This window comes from Phalacrocorax aristotelis, chromosome 5 (genome assembly GCF_949628215.1).
Source record: "Phalacrocorax aristotelis chromosome 5, bGulAri2.1, whole genome shotgun sequence".
Classification (NCBI taxonomy): domain Eukaryota; kingdom Metazoa; phylum Chordata; class Aves; order Suliformes; family Phalacrocoracidae; genus Phalacrocorax; species Phalacrocorax aristotelis.
Genome location: NC_134280.1, coordinates 19143407 through 19161568, shown reverse-complemented (window position 1 = coordinate 19161568; position 18162 = coordinate 19143407). Strand labels below are relative to the sequence as shown.

Below are 18162 nucleotides of genomic sequence, written 5' to 3'. Positions count from 1 at the left end.
CACTCCAGTTTTCTTTAAATTTCTAAAGTACGTGGCATGTCCCATAAGTGCTGTCTTTAGCTTTAATTAGCTTCATATCTGTATTTTCTAAAGCTGCATAGTGCCAAAGTGATGTTCTTATATTTTTAGATTACAGCAATCAGTTGTAAATCTATGGTTATGGCTTTTCTGAAGAACACTTTATAAAAAACACTAGGCAAGCTTTTAATTTTTCAAACCTCCTCTTTGAGATTTTAGTTGACGGAGAATTTTTTATGTTGGTTCCTTTTTTTTTTAATTCTACTGATGATTTGAAATACTACATAATTTTCACCATATATATAAATTTATGAGCAATTTGGTGTTGCTTAACTTATAACTTATAAGTTAACTTATAACTTCTAAATAAAGTGCTGATATGTATCCCACTTTGCCATGACCTTCATAGGACATGAAGAAACAATACAGATCAAGGTTCGCCAAACTGAAGATTATCCAATTGATCTCTATTACCTCATGGATCTTTCAGCCTCCATGGATGATGACCTGAATACAATCAAAGAACTGGGGTCAACTCTTTCCAAAGAAATGTCAAAACTGACAAGCAACTTCAGACTGGGGTTTGGATCCTTTGTTGAAAAACCAGTTTCACCATTTATCAAAACTACATCTGAAGAAATAAACAACCCTTGCAGGTAGGCAGGGAAAATACCTACCTCTGTTTGCATGCCAACATTAAGTCATATTAATCTTTAGGATAAAATACCATTCAGCAGCCTCCCTGAAGCTTCTGCCCTCTTCCAGCTGTAACTGAGTCAGTTTGGGAAACGAGATTTGTTTCTTTCAGTTTCACACTCTGATCATTATTCTGTCGAGTTTTACGTTATTTGGAGAGAGGAATCCGGGAGTGATTCTGCTTTTTGCCTGTTGCTGCTAGTTACAAATGTGTTTAATGGGTTAACAAACAGGTATGCAGAATAATTATGCATTTTCCTTTGATTTGCTAGAATATACATATATACAGGAATTTTATGACATTGCTATACCAAGCAGGTGCAAACTCAAGCCTAACACAGAACAGCAGTTTCATTTACCCATCAATGGTGTTTTCCTGTTTTTTTTCCCCATAAGGTCTAGCAGTATCCCCCAAACCCAGGCTGCCTTAGTCCTTTCCTTACGTACGTGGAGGAGAAGCTGCGCTCTGCAGCCTGAAGCAGGACTGCAGCAGCTTGGTGGTGCTCTCTGAATGTCATTAAGGGACTACAGATCCTAACGTGTTTCTGAGTATGAAAGCAAGGTACAGTGGGGAGCACGGCGAGGACTGCACGTTGTTAACTGGCTGAATTACACTGCTCTAGGAGGCTTTATGCAGACCTGTGTGCATTGGCCACCTCACTGGATGCTCTATGATTCTCTTGTGTTTTTCACTAGATCTACCTCAGACACAGAGACACATGACCAAACCTAATCTGGAGAGGCCTGCGAGGTAGCTGTTGTAGTGATTTTTTACTCTGTATTATCCATAAGCTGTCTCACTTATCTTTTAGAAGTGTACCATATGAGTGCTTACCCACCTTTGGATACAAACATGTTTTGCCGCTTACGAATGATTCTGAAAAATTTAATGAAATTGTGAAAGGACAGCGAATCTCTGCTAATATAGACACTCCAGAGGGAGGATTTGATGCAATTATGCAGGCAGCTGTTTGCAAGGTAATTGAAACTTCTAGGTATAATAGTAATTATTCTGTATGTTACCACTTCTAGTATTATATGGTTGTATTTCAAAGAAGTAGATTGTTATTTTTCAAGATTTTTTAATATACAGTCCAAGAGCTTCATTATATTTGTGTGAAAATACTTCTGGCTGTGTCAAGTAAAACATGCATATTGCAATATTTTAGTGTTTCTTTTTAATTGCCAGTGATAAATAAATAAAATAACTGTATAATTACTGGGTCTGTTTTCTTGATTGTTTTTTCTTTAAATATTTTTTATTAACAATATTTAGAGTAGTAAACAGATTGACATGAACATGGACAGCCCGTGTTATTAAACACAGCAATGGGGAGACAAAATGTTTGCCAAAGATTTTTTCATGCTCCCTTTAAAATGATTCCCTTAATTTATTTTGAGATGACGTTCTCCAAATCTCTTGCTGCTTTCCTATACTGGAGTGCAATACAGCCTGCTAAACTAATGTATTTTAAATGACAGGACAAAATTGGATGGAGGAATGATTCTCTACATTTGCTGGTGTTTGTGAGTGATGCTGATTCCCATATTGGGATGGACAGTAAACTGGCAGGGATTGTTATTCCTAATGATGGGAACTGCCATTTGGACCACAATAATGAATATTCCATGTCAACTGTTCTGGTAATTTACTAAGAATTTCGTACAACTCTCAAAATCTGGAAATTTAAAGACTAACATGAACAACTTAGAAAATAAATACAAGTACACCTTTACCACTGAAATGTGTAAAAGTTGGGGAATCCAGATATTTCATTTTACTTGTATTTGCACATTTCAGTAAAAAGAGAACAGTGTGTTTGTATGGCGTTAGGATAGATTATAACTGGGAAAAAAAGAAAGCACAAATCTTATTCCTGCTAACCTGGAAAACATATAGAATGGGACTGATTAGTATTTCCTTCTGCATGGAAAGCAAAATTTGCATTAATCGTGTTTCCTGTAAGGGTGTGAATTCAGGAGGCATTCAGGAATTTGTAAGACACTGTTCACGTAGGAGAACTTACCAGCTTAAGATTCAGTGTTCAAAAATACCTAATATATACACTACAGTGTTCAGTCTAGGACAAATACCCAGTTGCTCTGGTGCAGTGTTATTCTTTGGATTATATATATATCACAGATGCTACTGAGCCAAGTGTCCCAGTATGGAGGCTGGCACTGTACTTTTCTCGGAGGGGTTTCCTTAAAAACAAGGCGAGGAAATTATATATACTTTTATTTTGTATACATGTAGTGCCTAATTATAGTTTATACTACACAAAGAATACAGTGTTAATTATGAATATTTGAATGCGTGTTTTATGGGAGATAAGTAGCAACTGGGCGCACATGAAAACCGGACTGATGTGGCTCTCTTCTGTTTATTTGCAGGAGTATCCCACAATTGGACAATTAATTGACAAACTTGTGCAAAACAACGTTTTATTAATTTTTGCTGTAACAAATGAACAAGTTCACTTATATGAGGTAAGCAAATTAAAATGTTCGTTCTCCAGTATTCATTTTAAGGTTCACCCTTTCTCACAGCTGATACAGTAATTCTAGTATTAAGGACTGAATTCTGTAAGATATTTATGTAATAACAATAGCTAAGAAATTATACGTCAGAGAAAGTCTCTTTTACTTAGGAAGTGCTTCTTCATGTATTGATTTTGATGTCCTTAGGTAACTTTTACATTGGATTTCAAGTTGAATCACACTAATTTTTTAAGTCAAGGATTGTCAGACTAAGTATTGCTAAACTATGCGGTGTAATCAAATCACTATGATTAGCCTTTTGTATTTTATAAGGCTAGAGAAGGACACCTGGGCCTGTTCTTACTTTTATAAGACAAGAATATATTCTGAAAAAATACATTCGTATTCATGCTCAACTCTGAGATGATGGGTTTTTTTTAGCTGACCTGACAGTTTTATTTATTTGTCTTTGTTTGTGACTCTTTCCAATGAGACAAACGGGAAAGTAGTGGCAAGATTAAAAACACAAAACATGATGGACAAAGACCTCTTCCCTCATATATTACTCCTCATGCCCACTGAGGGAAAGCACTTTATTACAGGAATTTTTGATGTTAGGATTCCCAGAGTCCTGTTCTATGAAGTAATTTCCTGCTCTATGAAGCCCTGTTAGGTGAAATGGGAACCAGGAGAGAGGGGAGAGCAGAGGAGCAGTGGTTGCGGATATGCAAAATCAACATTTTTTAATAAACTGAATATCATTCATACCTGCAGCTCTATCAGTCATCTGTACAAGCACCTGTTTTCAGCTTCCACAGGTGTAAGTTCTCCTGAAGCTTCATGTGTCTTTGGCTGGTTGGTGTTCCAGCTGTGAGCTGAGGCTGCAAGGACAGAGCTAAAAAAGGACATTTTGCTTGTAAAGAGCCTCTTGGGTACACATCTTCCTTTCACTGCTTAACTGATTTTTGCCGTGAATGTGAGCAAAAGCCCTCAATATAAAATAAGAAGGATGATGGCAATTCTTATTTCTTTTTCTTTCCAGTCCTTCTGCTGGGAAGAAATCTTCACGTGCAAAAAGAAATTCTAGATAAGAATTCAGTGAGGATAATAAGGGGTTTTGCAACCTATGCTTGGCTGCCTGACCATATACCACTGTGTGAAGGGACTCAAGGGAAGAGAAACTGTGCCTCCAAATTTATTCAGGTTGTTTGAGAGGGAGTCAGTAAGCGTGATCCTGCTGATACAATAAGCTTGGCTTTCCAAACGAACAATCCTCGCACAGCATTCCTCATTAACAGCCAAAAGTAAAGGAATGAGAAGAAAGGTGTTCCTCTGGTGTGATAACCATGTGAAAAATAGGAAATAAAGGGTAGGGGAAAAGGTCCTATGTTACAGTAGAGAGAGCAGCAGAGTCCTTGAAGTACTCACCAGTGTGATGATTTTCTATTTCTGTCCTCTGTGTAACCTAGGGAAGACTCCTCAGGGCTTCCCTGACTTGTTCCAGTTGTAGAGTTGTTTTGAGTAAGACTAATACTCCAGGTGTTTGACAAAAGCTACAAGATTCACATCTTTCATAAACTGATTCTCAGATTACAGTTTTGACAAGGGAGGAAACATTTCATCTTGGAGCACTGACTGCCTCGCTTTTTTAAAGACTATTGAATACTGAGCTGAAGCGTGAAAATCTAGATCAACAGTAGTAGAAGCAAACCACTTACAAATGCACTGGGATTCTATAGTCATAGCATAGATTAATTAAAATTTGTGAATTAAAAGCATTTACTAAATCACATCATTGCTCAACATTTTCTTAGTAGGGTCCCAATTAATGACAAGTGAATTTTTTTTCACTGATTTTAATAGGAACTGCATGAATAAGAGCTGTTCTAGAAAGTGGCTTGGAAGTATCTCTTTGATTTACAAAGCCTTATTTTGTCCAAAGAAACTGATGGCATTATATTTTCCCTTGGAAAGTACCAGCGGTCACCCTCAAAGTTGGCCAACAATGTTCTTATCAGGGGTTTTCTATTTCAGTATCGCTGTGTCATTGTTATACCAGTATCAAAGTTATCACGTGGGCACCCTTTGTTCACTGGGAACACTAAACAAAGATTTATAGCTGACAAAAATGCAAGCCATTGTTAACCCAACAGGGCAATGGTTTGTCCATGTTACTGTTTTGTTAGGGAAAAAAAGTGCTACCATCTTCTATTTCGTAGAGTATATAGTAATCCCATTGACTATATTCTATCTGCTGCTTTCATATTTTCAATACTGTTTTCTGTCACTTATTTGGATAGCTATAGTTGTTACAGTCTGCTTTCTATCCTGTAGATGACGTCAAAAATCAGTCTCAGCAAGTCCAAAGATCATATGTAAGTCTCTGAGTGCAGTTTCTCCACACTACAGTATACTTTCAAGGATATATGTAGGGCCTGCAAATGGGACAACAGTGTCATGTTTTCATCTGTGTGATTCAGATTTGTAATATAAATGTAAATAACCATGTATCCATGCTTAAGAATGGAAAAAGAACAAAGCAAGACATTGAGAGTTACTTCTGTAGTAAGGGGACTGCTCAGGTAGCCTGGAAGAGCTGGGAGAGGACCCTAAACCGGCACTTGGGCACCACCATTACACCAGTCTTCTCTTGGTGTTTTACTACTTTTTAGAAGCCACGGTGATGGAAAGTTTGCAGTCTCCCTCAGAAAACCCTCACGAACTTAATTTTCCTTTGAGGTGGAAAGCCGCTCCTCAAATATCTCATCTCAAATCTACTTGAACTCAGCATCTAATTATATCAGACCCCAAAATTGACCATTGCTATTTATAATTCAGTTCTTAGGGACAAACGTACATTAAAATGACTGTGAGGACTTAGAAAGCACCCCTTTAAATAGACTCGATAGATTCCATTAGTATTAAGTGCAGTGTTCAGACTGTCAAATATATATTTTATATTTCTAGCCCTGTATAATCCCCAACAATTTAGCCCAAAATAATTCAGTCATTTAATATGCTTGATCCTCTTCTACTGAATTTTCAGTTTATCCACTTACATGCATGTGTATTATTATCTAACACACAAATATTACGGATTGCACAAGCACAGAATACATATGCTTGTAACGTAGCTGATGTAGTTTTGATCCTCCCGCGCAACCAAACAGCTACTGCACAGCAATCTAAAAGAGGAGGATGGTTTAGGTCTGATGATCTCCCTGACCACAAGAACTTTAGAAACAGTCACGTGGAAACATTTATGAGGCCACTCAAAATTAAATGCAAGAAAGGGAAGGAAGTTCCTCACACTGAGACCTGATAATTTGACATTATTTATAAAAAGTTTTTTTTTTTTCCCCGAAAAAGGTCTTTTAAAATATATTTGCATATGTCTAACTTTTTGCATCATTAGTCTCAGCTGACTCATACCAAAGCAGTAGGGAATGCTTTTATTCTATAAAAGCTATTAATTTAAAAAGCATCTGTGAATATTGCAATTATAATGATATTTTGACAAACTGTGCAAATCCTATTTTGGTATAAAAGAAAACACCAGTCTTTAAGGTTTCATGAAGTAGTTATGTTATTTGTTTTCAAGCAGAATTCTTTAAAAATTTATTCAGATTTGGATGAGGGGAAAGAATCCCTCTTTAATCCTGACTGAACAGCACTGCTGTTGAAGCACAAACTGCTCTTTTTTGAAGAAATTATTTCTTTTTATATCACAGGAGAAAACAACTTGAAAATTGGGGGTTTCAGACTGCATTTCACTGCTGAAAAGTGAACTAAAAATACTCCGGTCTCCACACTTGTACAGAATTTCAGATTATTTTTATAAAATTGGCATGACACTCTATTTATTATGAAAATTACTCTATCATTTACACTGCTAAAAATTAGGCATAACCCCAGTGAACTCAAATATGTAATTGTCAAATTTCACTAACGTGAATCAGAGTATCTCTATAAAAAGGCACTTTACCTTTTAATGAATATTTGCTAAAATACTAAATTCTATTACATTCTTAGGATGTTTTATGATAGAGGCACTCCAAAAGCATCAGTCTGCCTCATCTTGTTAATGGTTAAACAGAAATATTTGCTAAAAGATAGGTTTTAACCAATGAACTGGAGATACACACTTAGATTGGGCTTGCAATGTCATCCTTGTATCACCATACGGAAAATTTTTGTTCAAAGAGGAAAGATAAAACGAAGTCTTCAGAACAGTACATCCCTGCTGTTTGCTTTGCATGCCACAGATTAAAGGGTGCTATACTTCAAATTCCAGGTTTATCGTCTTTTCTTATAATTATCTCCCGAAAGGTCCACGTGTACAAAATGCACAGTTTCAATATTCTAAGAATCCTTGAGAGAGCACTAATCACAGGAGGAGTCAGGAATGCAAAGCCACCAGCTGTAACATAAAATGCAGTTAATCCCACTGATTTACGATAGCACTTTAGAAATCTAATGAATGATAAGTATTCCATACATAATATATAAAGTAATCACAGGGCTTTTGGAGACGTAAAGTATAAGAGAGATATAAGGGTATAAAACTAACCATGTTTATTAAGAGCCCTCTGGATTTCTTTTAATTAAAACAACACCATTGATATGATAAATTGCCAAGGAAAATGAATGCTACAGTGTGTGTTTTTAATGATCAGCATTTATAATTTTCCAAAGGCATGGGTACAAGCAAGAGAAGTTCAGGTAGTTAACAATCAGGCGAGATAAATTTTAATCAAGCATATTTAAAATCTAGCTGTTATATGTCATGTTAGTGTCACAATGCAATTTAATGCAAAAAGAAAAGAAAGCTTATTACTGAAATAATCTGTTAAATTGGCACGATATTATTAACATAAAGTCAACATATAATCAGTCATGGCCACAGACCATGGGATACATGTGGGGTGTTACAACGATCATAAACCAGCAGCAGTTTTTTTTAAGGGCCTTTTTTCAAAGTTCTTGTAGCCCTTAGTTTAAACTTCATAACTTCTGTGCCCACACTAATCAGAATTCAAGATGCTCAGTTGCTTGCAAAGATAAGAAAGTGACGGCTGTTATTGAATGTAAAGTCCAAGACTCTCAAATAGTACAGCAGCAGTAGAGCAGCTGAATCTGGTTTTGGTTATTTTTATTGAAGAAAAGCACAACTGTTGATAGACTATATCTTCCTTCTAAATTTAAGAAATTATAACTGAAAAATACTATAGTATCAGACTTCCAAGCGCACAGAGGTGATTTAGCAGTATATGTCTATATAACTTTCAGTGAAGTGCTTCTCCATAGGACTTTTTCCATAGGACGTGCACTATTGAGCCTGCAAGGGTCCCTGAAAATGCCACCATTATTTATTTTAGTTGGCGCCAATATATTTTATTCTTTTCCAGATGGTAGCTCTCTGCCACCTACCTTGTCATTTAGTCTTTTTTTAAATGCTTTACATTTTTCTTAAAATATTTTCAGAGCTATGCAAAGCTTATTCCTGGAGCTACTGTTGGACGACTACAGAAGGATTCTGGAAATATTCTCCAGTTGATCATTGCTGCATATCAGGTAAGGTGGTTGTAATGTTTTCTTCCTGCACGTCTGTATTTCAAAATTAGGTTGCAATTTTGCAAAAACAAGTGTCTTATAATCAGTGCAGAACAAGAATCAAATAACATAATTTTTTTATGCTGAGGTGCTGACCTTAACAGGAAAAGTTTTGTTTACTCTGAGGATTAAGCGAGCACAGAAACAGTAGTTTTATTTGTAATTTATGCTTACTCATCTCTACTGAAATTAACTGTAGAGCTACGTAGAATTATATCCAGTTTTCATGGTTTTCCAGATAAAATGCCTCTAACATTCTGTCCTTCCTTACTTGTGCTGGAATGCTAAATTCACATCATCTGACATGCTGTCTTCACCGCCCTCTATTTCACACCTACTATTAAGCCTTATTTAATATAGCTCTTCAGGTGTCCCAGTTCAATACTTCTACAGGGACTCAACTCTCCCATCGGTAGCTGTCGCCAGAGCAGATGTGCAATTGCTCTGCAGGAATATCTGGGGGAAAAAAAGCACTGTCCTGCGCTCAGTGCTCTTCTCTGCTTTAGCAATTTGATGCTGCCCCTGTGAGGCTGTTCTGAGGTTTTTAAAAAGCAGACCACAGGAGCTAAACTGGGTTTGTTCAGATCATACCAAGACTGGAAAGGGTTTGTTTAGGTAATACCAAGAAATAGTGTAAAGATGCCAGAGACATTAACACAGCACTGCTCTTCAGAGCTTCGTTTGTAAAACGCATCCTGGCTGCCTGGTTCTCTTCTTTCAGGGGAATGTTTTTAGATAGTTTTACATGTCTTCACACAGATATATTCATTTACATATATGCTGATATACCATAGATTTCTTTCTTGCCTTTCAGCCCCTTTTTATTAAAAACCTGTTCTACCAGTTGGCTACAATGCAAAATATCTCTTTGCAAAGAGCTTCTATTCATTTTCTTACTTTTTTTTTCTGCTCTTCCTCCTATCAACTGAATAAGACAATCACCATTATGCCCAAAATTATTTTGGTGTTGATGATAGGAAAGCAAACCAAATTCTTCTAACTCTTATAAAAGGAATACAATTGGTGAGTCATGATTTTTTAAAATGGAACAAAAAATTCCAGAAAATTCTCTGTACTATGGAAAATTAAATAAGCAAAGAACTTTAAGGTTAATCTTGGGAGTCTACACATTGTAATAAATAGGGGGGAAACCTTCACATGAGCAAAGCTATTGCGAAACATCCACTGGCACCAGGATTTTACTTCTGGAGTCCAACCTGTTGTCTTGAGGCTGGCACTCTAACATATAGACTGAGGTTCCCACATTTAACAGCTGGACTACCATTTTGTTGTCCAGTGAGTAACGGAAAAACATTAATTGTTCCAGCGCTGTGTCCTGGTGCCTTTGCTGCAACATTGTGTTAAGTGCAGAACGGTGCTTCCTCTAAATGCAGTGTCACGGCACCCTCTGCCTTGCTGGAACCCTGGAAATGTGGAGAGTGCATCCTTGCCTCTTCCCCCTAGTGTTACCTGTTGTCTATGGTTTATCTTTCCTACTCTTCTTTTTGAACCTGCTGATATTTTCAGTCTCCATTGCCTTCTGTGGCAAAAAGGAGTTCAGTTGCACTGTGTCAAGATACATTTTTATTTTTCCCATTTCAGATTACTCCCTATGCTTTGAAGTTTTATTGAGTGCACCTTAGTTCTGGTGTTGCAGGGTTTGGTGAATAACAGTTCTGCATTCACCTTATCTTCATTTCTTCATGATTCCATAATAGTTTATCACTGAGACACCTTCCACCCCCGCAACCTTTTCTTCACATCGGACAATCCCAGTCTTTTAAGTCTCTTCTCAGCTGCTGAATCCAATGAGTCCTTCCTGAGATGTGGAGACCAGAAGAGCTTGCAGTACGCTAGACAGGGCACACTGAGGTTTATACAGAGGCCAAATGATGCCCTGTCTTGCTCTCAGTATCCTTGCTCACGATGCCCAGGATATTTTTGGCTTTTTAGCTGCTGCGTGCTTTGAGCAGATCAACTCCCAGAGCTGTCAGTGATGACCCCGGGTGCAGCTCCTGAGTTGATTCGTCCGGGGCCGGGTCCAGCCGTGCTGTGGGCAGGATTTGGAGGGGGCTCGGAGCTCAGTGCTCGCTCGCCTCCCATAGCAGCAGGAAGGCGGCTGCAGGAACAGTGCTCCTGCCTTCAGGCCATAACTCATCGTGTCCTCATTCAGGTATAGCATGTCTGGACCATGCCCCAGAGTTGCTCACAGGTTCTTAAAATCCCACGTACATTTCAACATATACGAAGTGTACAAGTGGCAACATGCCACACTCAAAATTTCCCGGAGCCCATTTTATCACACTTAACCTTAAAGGTTAACAATCTTACTGCTTCGTGATTGAAAATCTTCCAAGCAGGAAAAACTGAAAACCACCTTATTCGACATAAGTGAAGACACCTCTTTTTTTTTTTTTTTTTTTTTTTGACTGGGAGGGGGGAAAGCAGGGTTAGAAATCACATGTAAAACAAAAGATCTACTTCCATTTTTGTCACAGCCTTCTCATGGTACTCTCAGCAGCGTAATTCAATGCCCAGTGTCTCTCTTTACCCACAAAAAAGGAATAAATAACTATTCACTCCCCAAGAGTAGAGTTAAGCTAAATCTTTTAATGCTTTTAAAGTGCTTTTGAGTCTTTGCTTGCTGTACAAACACAAGGTTTGCCAATACCATTCACCATGTGTTGCTATCTAAAGGCTTCAGAGAGGAAGTAAGCAAGTTAAGAAAGTCTGAGCTGTCAAAATATTTGTTACAAGGCGTTCTCATGGTCTTTCCAAGTATGATTCATTTTCTTCTGTAAGCATATTTCTGCCTGCTTTGTTTAACACTGAATTCTGTTTAACTTTATATTGCAGAGCTGTAGGCTAAAATGCATTGTGACAGATATCAGGCCATTTGATTAAAGTCATTGCAGGATTTTAAAATTTCAGAAAAATTCCACTCTCTTTTCAGTGCTTGGTCTTTTCACTTATGGGAAAATAAGACCAAAGAAATAATATATTAAAAAAGGACAGGTAACACAAGGGCATAAGTTTGTAACACTGCTTTGTCTGTTGTTTCATTCAGAACATTTTTTGAACCACAAATGTTGCTCTGTGAATGGCTTAAAGCTCACTAAACTGCCTGCTATTTGTCCCCAAACTAAGGCCAGGCAGCTTATTAGATTTAAAACACCATTAGAAGTCCTCCCAGACATTAAGATCTAAGAAACTGGAGTTTGTCAGTTTATGCATTCATTTTCAGTGGTGTACAGTGCATATTTTGACTTCTCACAACAGTGAGGCATGTTCATAATGACCCAGTACAGGCACCAGGATTCAAACTACTACGTCTTGGTGTTCAGCAGCATTTCATTTTCTCTCGCAGTTGTATTCTATTTGAGCCTTGTAGGTTTACAGCTGGTGGAAGAGGAACTATTTGGTGATATTTCCTGCAGGATCAACACATACCAACATTCACAGTTTTATCTAGAAGTTTGCTAGCTTTGGTCCTTTTGTGAGAGCCCAGCTATTGCAAACAAATTATTTCCTAAGAATCTCTGCATTGTTTCAATAGCAAGATCAGCACCTAACTCTAAAACAAATGTGAAGGGAAAATTGGACACATCCAGAGCTACCAAAGTGACCAACCTGATGCCCAGCGCAGGGTTTTACTGCTCTGGCTGTGGGCTGGAAAGAGCTCTGGGTATTACGCGAGCGTGTCTGGCACAACGTGTTGCTGTCCTTTATTAAAGTGCTTTGGTTTACTGACAAGGTGTTCCAAATGAAAAGAGACGTTAAAAAAACCCCACCAGACACAACCCTAAGACAATTTCCAGGGAATCCAGGACATGTACAAAGGACAGGGAGTTGTCTATGCAGGTTTATACCTATTCTACTTTTAGGTTGTTTTACCCCACCAGACCTTTACTCCAGTGAGTCACGCCAATGCCTTTACTAGGATGACTCACTGAAGTCAGGTCAGCGAGCTCCTCATGCTATGATTGAAGGGCAGGGGGCATTTTGTAAAGCAATTAAGCTCACAAGAACACAAAGCCGAGTCAGTGAGGCTTTTCCTGGGCAATTACTAAGGTACTTTTTTGAAAAATTTCCATTTACTGCATCCACAGCCCAATGAAGTCATAGGGAATTTCCCCATGGTCTGCTATAGTCTTTGGATTAAGGCTAAGTTGCGCAAGCAAAGTTGCTATAAAATATTTTAAATAGTTAAATATAAAAAGCTGGTATAAGAGAATTCAGGAAGTAAGTTTTTCACTTAATAAATGAAAGTTTGATTGAACAAATCGATTTAAGAAATGAGAACATTGTTGAATACAACTTGAAATAGCACTGACAGCTCATGAAGCAGGAATTTCCATCGGGAGAAGAAAGGAAAGGAGTGAGACCCTTGGCTGCGGGAGCTTACCATGGGACTCGACTCTGGCTCTGGTCCTGGAAACATCGGGCTAACTCACGGAGGCCCCGCACTGAGGCAAAACTAAGCTCAGAGCCTGCCCTGCCGCGAGAGGGATTGTGAGGTTTGATTCTACCAGGAGAGATAAAGAGGGAGTAATATTGACATAGGCTGGCTAATCAGGAAAAGCCCAGTGCTAGCAATGCAATCAGGGACACAGATCTGTTCTTCAGTATAACCAGAGCTAAAGGAAAACCTGTATCAGTCAGCAGAGCACTTAGTGATGAAAGACAATTTAATAAAAGACTGAATTTATTCACCCGCAAGGGCAGGAAATAAGCCCCATGATAGCGAATATTAAACTGACACCACCATTGCTTTCCACTGCAAGCTGATTCTGTTGGCACTTGCTTTGTTTTGCTCATTCCCCATTTTTCTTGCAATAGAGAAGTCTCTATATAAAGTGCCAAACCGACGAATTTTACTCCTGTCTAAGTCAGGATAAGTTACAGTCGATGTTATACAAACGTGGAGCATTAGCAGAGCTTGGCAGTGTTATCGCTCCATTCATCTCCTGCCTTTTCCTTTAAGGAGCTGAGGTCCGAGGTGGAGCTGGAGGTCTTGGGAGAGACAGAAGGGCTCAATCTCTCTTTCACGGCCATCTGTAACAATGGGACCTTTTTTCCACGTCAGAGGAAATGCTCTCATGTGAAAGTGGGAGACACAGTAAGTAAAGAACAAATTCTCAGAAGATATGAAGTCCAGAGAATTTAGGACACCAAAGTAGAGAGTTTGCTCTCTATTAGATAAGCTTCCTCCAAACGAGTTACAAAGAAAGCATGTGGTACCTACAACCCTCTTGTTCTGTCCCCTGCATGTGCTTCCAGAGTGCTCTGCAGCCCTGAACAGCCACCATTTTCTCTTCCAGGTCTCTTTCAATGTGACTCTAAGTCTCTCCTCTTGTGAAAAAAACAGAAGGCATGTTGCGATAAAACCAGTGGGGCTCCGTGACACACTGGAAATGGAAATTCATCCCCAGTGCAGCTGTAACTGTCAGGCAAAGGCTGAGATGAACAGCCCAAAATGCAACAAAGGGAAAGGATTGTTTGAGTGCGGTGTGTGCGTCTGCAGCCCCGGGTACGCGGGGCCACACTGTGAATGCGATGAGAGCTCTCTCGGCGCCAGCTCCTGCAAGGGCTCGGCAGAGCAGGGCTCCTGCAGCGGGAGAGGCGACTGCTACTGCGGGCAGTGCGTTTGCCACCCGTCCCTGTACGGAAAGGTGTACGGGCCGCGCTGCGAATGCGATGACTTCTCGTGTGTGAGACACAGAGGACTCCAGTGTGGAGGTACGGCCCCTTGATGCCGTTTTTAGTGTCTGCATTTTAGAGCTTTATTGTCTCACTCTTAGCTATGAGCTTGTTAATCTATATTTTCATCATGTATTCAGTTGCAATCAATTCTGTATAAAGTGTCATTTACTATTTCTGAATGATCTTTAGACTTAAAACAAGAAACAATTTTTAACCCTGCTTTCAAATTTAAAAATGAGACACCTTTAACTACTCCCTAGCTAGCCTAAGTTGGTATGGCTTTGTTGGAGTGTATCAGCTACCAGCATACTCGGCCAGACTTTTAATGGCTATAGATGACTGTAGCTCCAAGGAAGTTTAGTTAAGTATATCGGCATACATTGGTGTTAGCCAGTGTACAGTTTCACTCTGATGTAATTATCAAAGTATAGCTATTTTAATTAATTAATCCTAATTAATCACTTTTGGGATAATTCTGATTTTTTTGTAATTTTAACCCAGTAACCTCAAGGATTCTTGGCTTATCTTAGTAAGATACAATCAGAATTTGAGAACCTGTTTTTATAATTTTGTTTCCTGGGCTATACTATTATAAATCAGAAGTGATTCTATTGAAACAATGGGAATAGCGTTAAACTGGCAGGAACCAGCAATGAGATTGTGCTGCATAGATAGGCTGAAATTATGCTGCTATAAATGGAAGAGGATTTACCCATTAGGTTGTGCGCTGTTGGGAGATAACATCTGTGTGGAGGACTCCAGTGAAGAGAATGGAGCTGCACTGGCTTACAGCCAGCCTAAGCGAAAATTTGATCCTATGGCTTAAAACTGAAATGCTGGGGGAGGAAGAAGGATGTTTAAGAGTGAAAAGAGTTGAAGAGGGAAAAATATCTGCTATTAAGGAGAACGATTTTAAAGGCCATCATTCAGATTCTTATTAAGAGACTGATTTGAAGTATAATAAATCTTTTTCCAGGCAATGGTGACTGTGACTGTGGGGAATGCGTGTGCCACAGTGGATGGACTGGTGAATACTGTAACTGCACAACTGACACCAGCGCCTGCATTGCTGAGGATGGGACGCTGTGCAGTGGGAGAGGCAAATGCATCTGTGGGACATGTGCTTGCACCCATCCGGGGGTTTCAGGCCAAACGTGTGAAAAATGCCCTCTTTGCGGTGACCCTTGCAGTTCCAGGCGGTAATGTACTGGTTTTACACCTCCGATGTTTGTATTATCCAGGTATCTATCTTCTATACGGCCTCAGCAGTGTGCTTACTGCACATTGGGTTTACAGACCAGAACCCAAGAGCTTCTTTGCCCTTTGAGAGGTGTAGTCACAACTTGTACATCAACAATTTGTCAGCATTACTCTTGTACAAAAGAACTTTATGGTGAATAATTTAATCACCTTCACGCAGCACAAGTAAAGCATCACACTTCCACCGCTGGCCCTGGCTGTACAACTAATCAGAATGGCGGCCTTATATGATAACATCAGACAAAACCAGATGAACTTCCTTCCAGTCCACAGCACAGAATGAAAACGTCCCAGCATAGCTGCTACAGCAAAAATGAGGACTCACAGAAAAATTTGCTATTTGTATTACCATCCTCATGCATATGGATTAATAAGGTCACACTGTCTGCTCAAGCTTTACACATGTGCAAATTCATACTCCACATTCAGTTAAGCTTCGCTGAATTAAAGAGGCCCAACTATGATAAACTAGGTCACAGTCTGGGGATGAAATCAGTGGATAGCTGTATGTCATGTATAAGTTGAGGATAAATTGATTGTAAATAGTGAAGTGTCTTCTGTTCAATGAGCATACAAAATTTATGTAGCTTTCCTGCTCTGAGGCATGATGTATGCTATGGTGCATGACAGAAAAAGCAACTAAAAATATGTGTGACATAAAGTTGACCACTTTAAATACACCCATGCTTATGCTTGTATTACGTGAGCTCTTGCAGGGCTAAAGTCAGTCCAAAATGAGCAGGCACTCAGTAGAAATTTAAGCTAGAAGTTGAATTAGGCTTCCCAGAATACAGATTATTAATGACCCTCGTTTTGCTTGCTGAGCACCAAGTCAGTGTAAGTTGCATTAATGTTTCATGACGATGTCATGTCTACTTATTTAGAGTTGAGGCCCATTTCTCTTCCATACCGGCTCTCTGCCACTCTCATGGCAGTCTACACTACATCTGAGATGAGAAGCTGTTCTGAGGCATGTGATTTAATCATTTATGTTAGTGCTAAACTGGACCTACAAAACCAAGCCAAACAGTTTGTTGAAAGCTTTAAGTAAAGAGAACTTCTTCATGCAACAGCTCTAAACACAAAGGACAATGCTGCTGCTTTGCTCTGCCCAATCTGGCAGAGAATAAGAAATATAAAGTTACGTGTTGGGCATTACATTACCCTATTTGAACATGTATATTGTATGCAGTGTTAGATCTGTTCTCTGTGTTGTAGTCACCTCCCTTGCTGAAATGCAGGGCAGGGAAAGCCAAGAGACAGAGAATATTAGGAATACCTGGGTAAGGTAACCAAGAGAGCTGAAAGGCCAGTCAGAGGGGATTGAGGCAGCTGAGAAAAAGAGTGGTAGTATGAGAAACATGGCAAATATGACAAAACCAACAACACCACTGAATTTGTCTCCATGAGATAGAGGCTATCCCGTTACCCACTCGCTTTTACTATTCACCATCTCCAGAGAGAGTGATAAGGTCATCTCCATCCCATGAAGATAATCTCAGCAGCCTCAGCATATTCCCATGGATATATGTAACTCAGTGCAACAGGAGATGGCCAGGGTTTATTTGGGTGTTTTGTTGCAGTTCTTCTCTTTCTTTATCTTTAAGCAGTCAGCCCTTCAGGCTGCTTCTCAGAGTCTCAGCCCTTCAGTCTGGCTAAAGCAAGGTCCATTTTGCATCAAAAATGTTCATATGTGAATTCTGTTCATGGTTTCCTTTTTCCATTGTCGTGGTTCAGCCTCAGCTGGCAACTGGATTTATTAAAATCCTCATTGAATTTCTGGGAAGATTTTCAGACACTTCTAAAGGAATTAGTTCAGACTCTGTGTTTTTAAATAATATTTCTGTCATTCCACCATTAAATAAACAATTTTCCAGTAAATTGCATTAGTTTAAATAGCATCTAAGTAATTCCTGAGACAAGTAATCACATCCAAGTGACATCTGTAGAGACACCTGAACAGTGTTTTAATACATTATCCAACAGACTTTCAACAAAGGGAGACTTATAGTAGGTGCCCCAGCTTGATCTCTCTGAAGTCAGTTTCAGATATTGTTCGTCTGATAGACGTTCCTTCTGCTGGTATTGAGTGTGAGCTTAGTTCAGGATATTTGTTTTTGAAAATGAATGTTATGTGTGAGTAACACCATGTCTTTGATAGACGTACATGAATAACGTTACCTGGGGTTCTGCCTGGTAGCTAATAAGCTGGGAGAGAAAAGAGGACAAGAGAGAGCTTATTCACAATACCTTTATTCAGGTAGGGGTTTTTTTGGTGTTGGTTGAGGGGGTTTTTTTGGTGGCAATACCTATCACATTTCTGAGAACTACTGTATCCATAGCACAAGACCTTTTGTTTAGCGTCTTTTTAAAATGCAGATGCATATGTAC

General features: G+C 39.0%; 1 protein-coding gene across 4 annotated transcripts in view; it reads left to right on the top strand.

Annotated features, from left to right (window-relative positions):
* The window catches only part of ITGB6 (integrin subunit beta 6), a 44241-nt gene that overhangs the window by 13325 nt on the left and 12754 nt on the right, over positions 1-18162 (top strand). For 3 of the 4 annotated variants that reach the window (XM_075093282.1, XM_075093281.1, XM_075093283.1), the window contains 8 exons: positions 428-674; positions 1527-1692; positions 2197-2358; positions 3109-3204; positions 8680-8769; positions 13793-13927; positions 14130-14547; positions 15488-15710. In XM_075093282.1, the coding sequence (XP_074949383.1) occupies positions 428-674; positions 1527-1692; positions 2197-2358; positions 3109-3204; positions 8680-8769; positions 13793-13927; positions 14130-14547; positions 15488-15710 (1537 nt within the window). The remainder of the gene's footprint in view (positions 1-427; positions 675-1526; positions 1693-2196; positions 2359-3108; positions 3205-8679; positions 8770-13792; positions 13928-14129; positions 14548-15487; positions 15711-18162) is intronic. The other variant, XM_075093284.1, reaches the window with a different exon arrangement.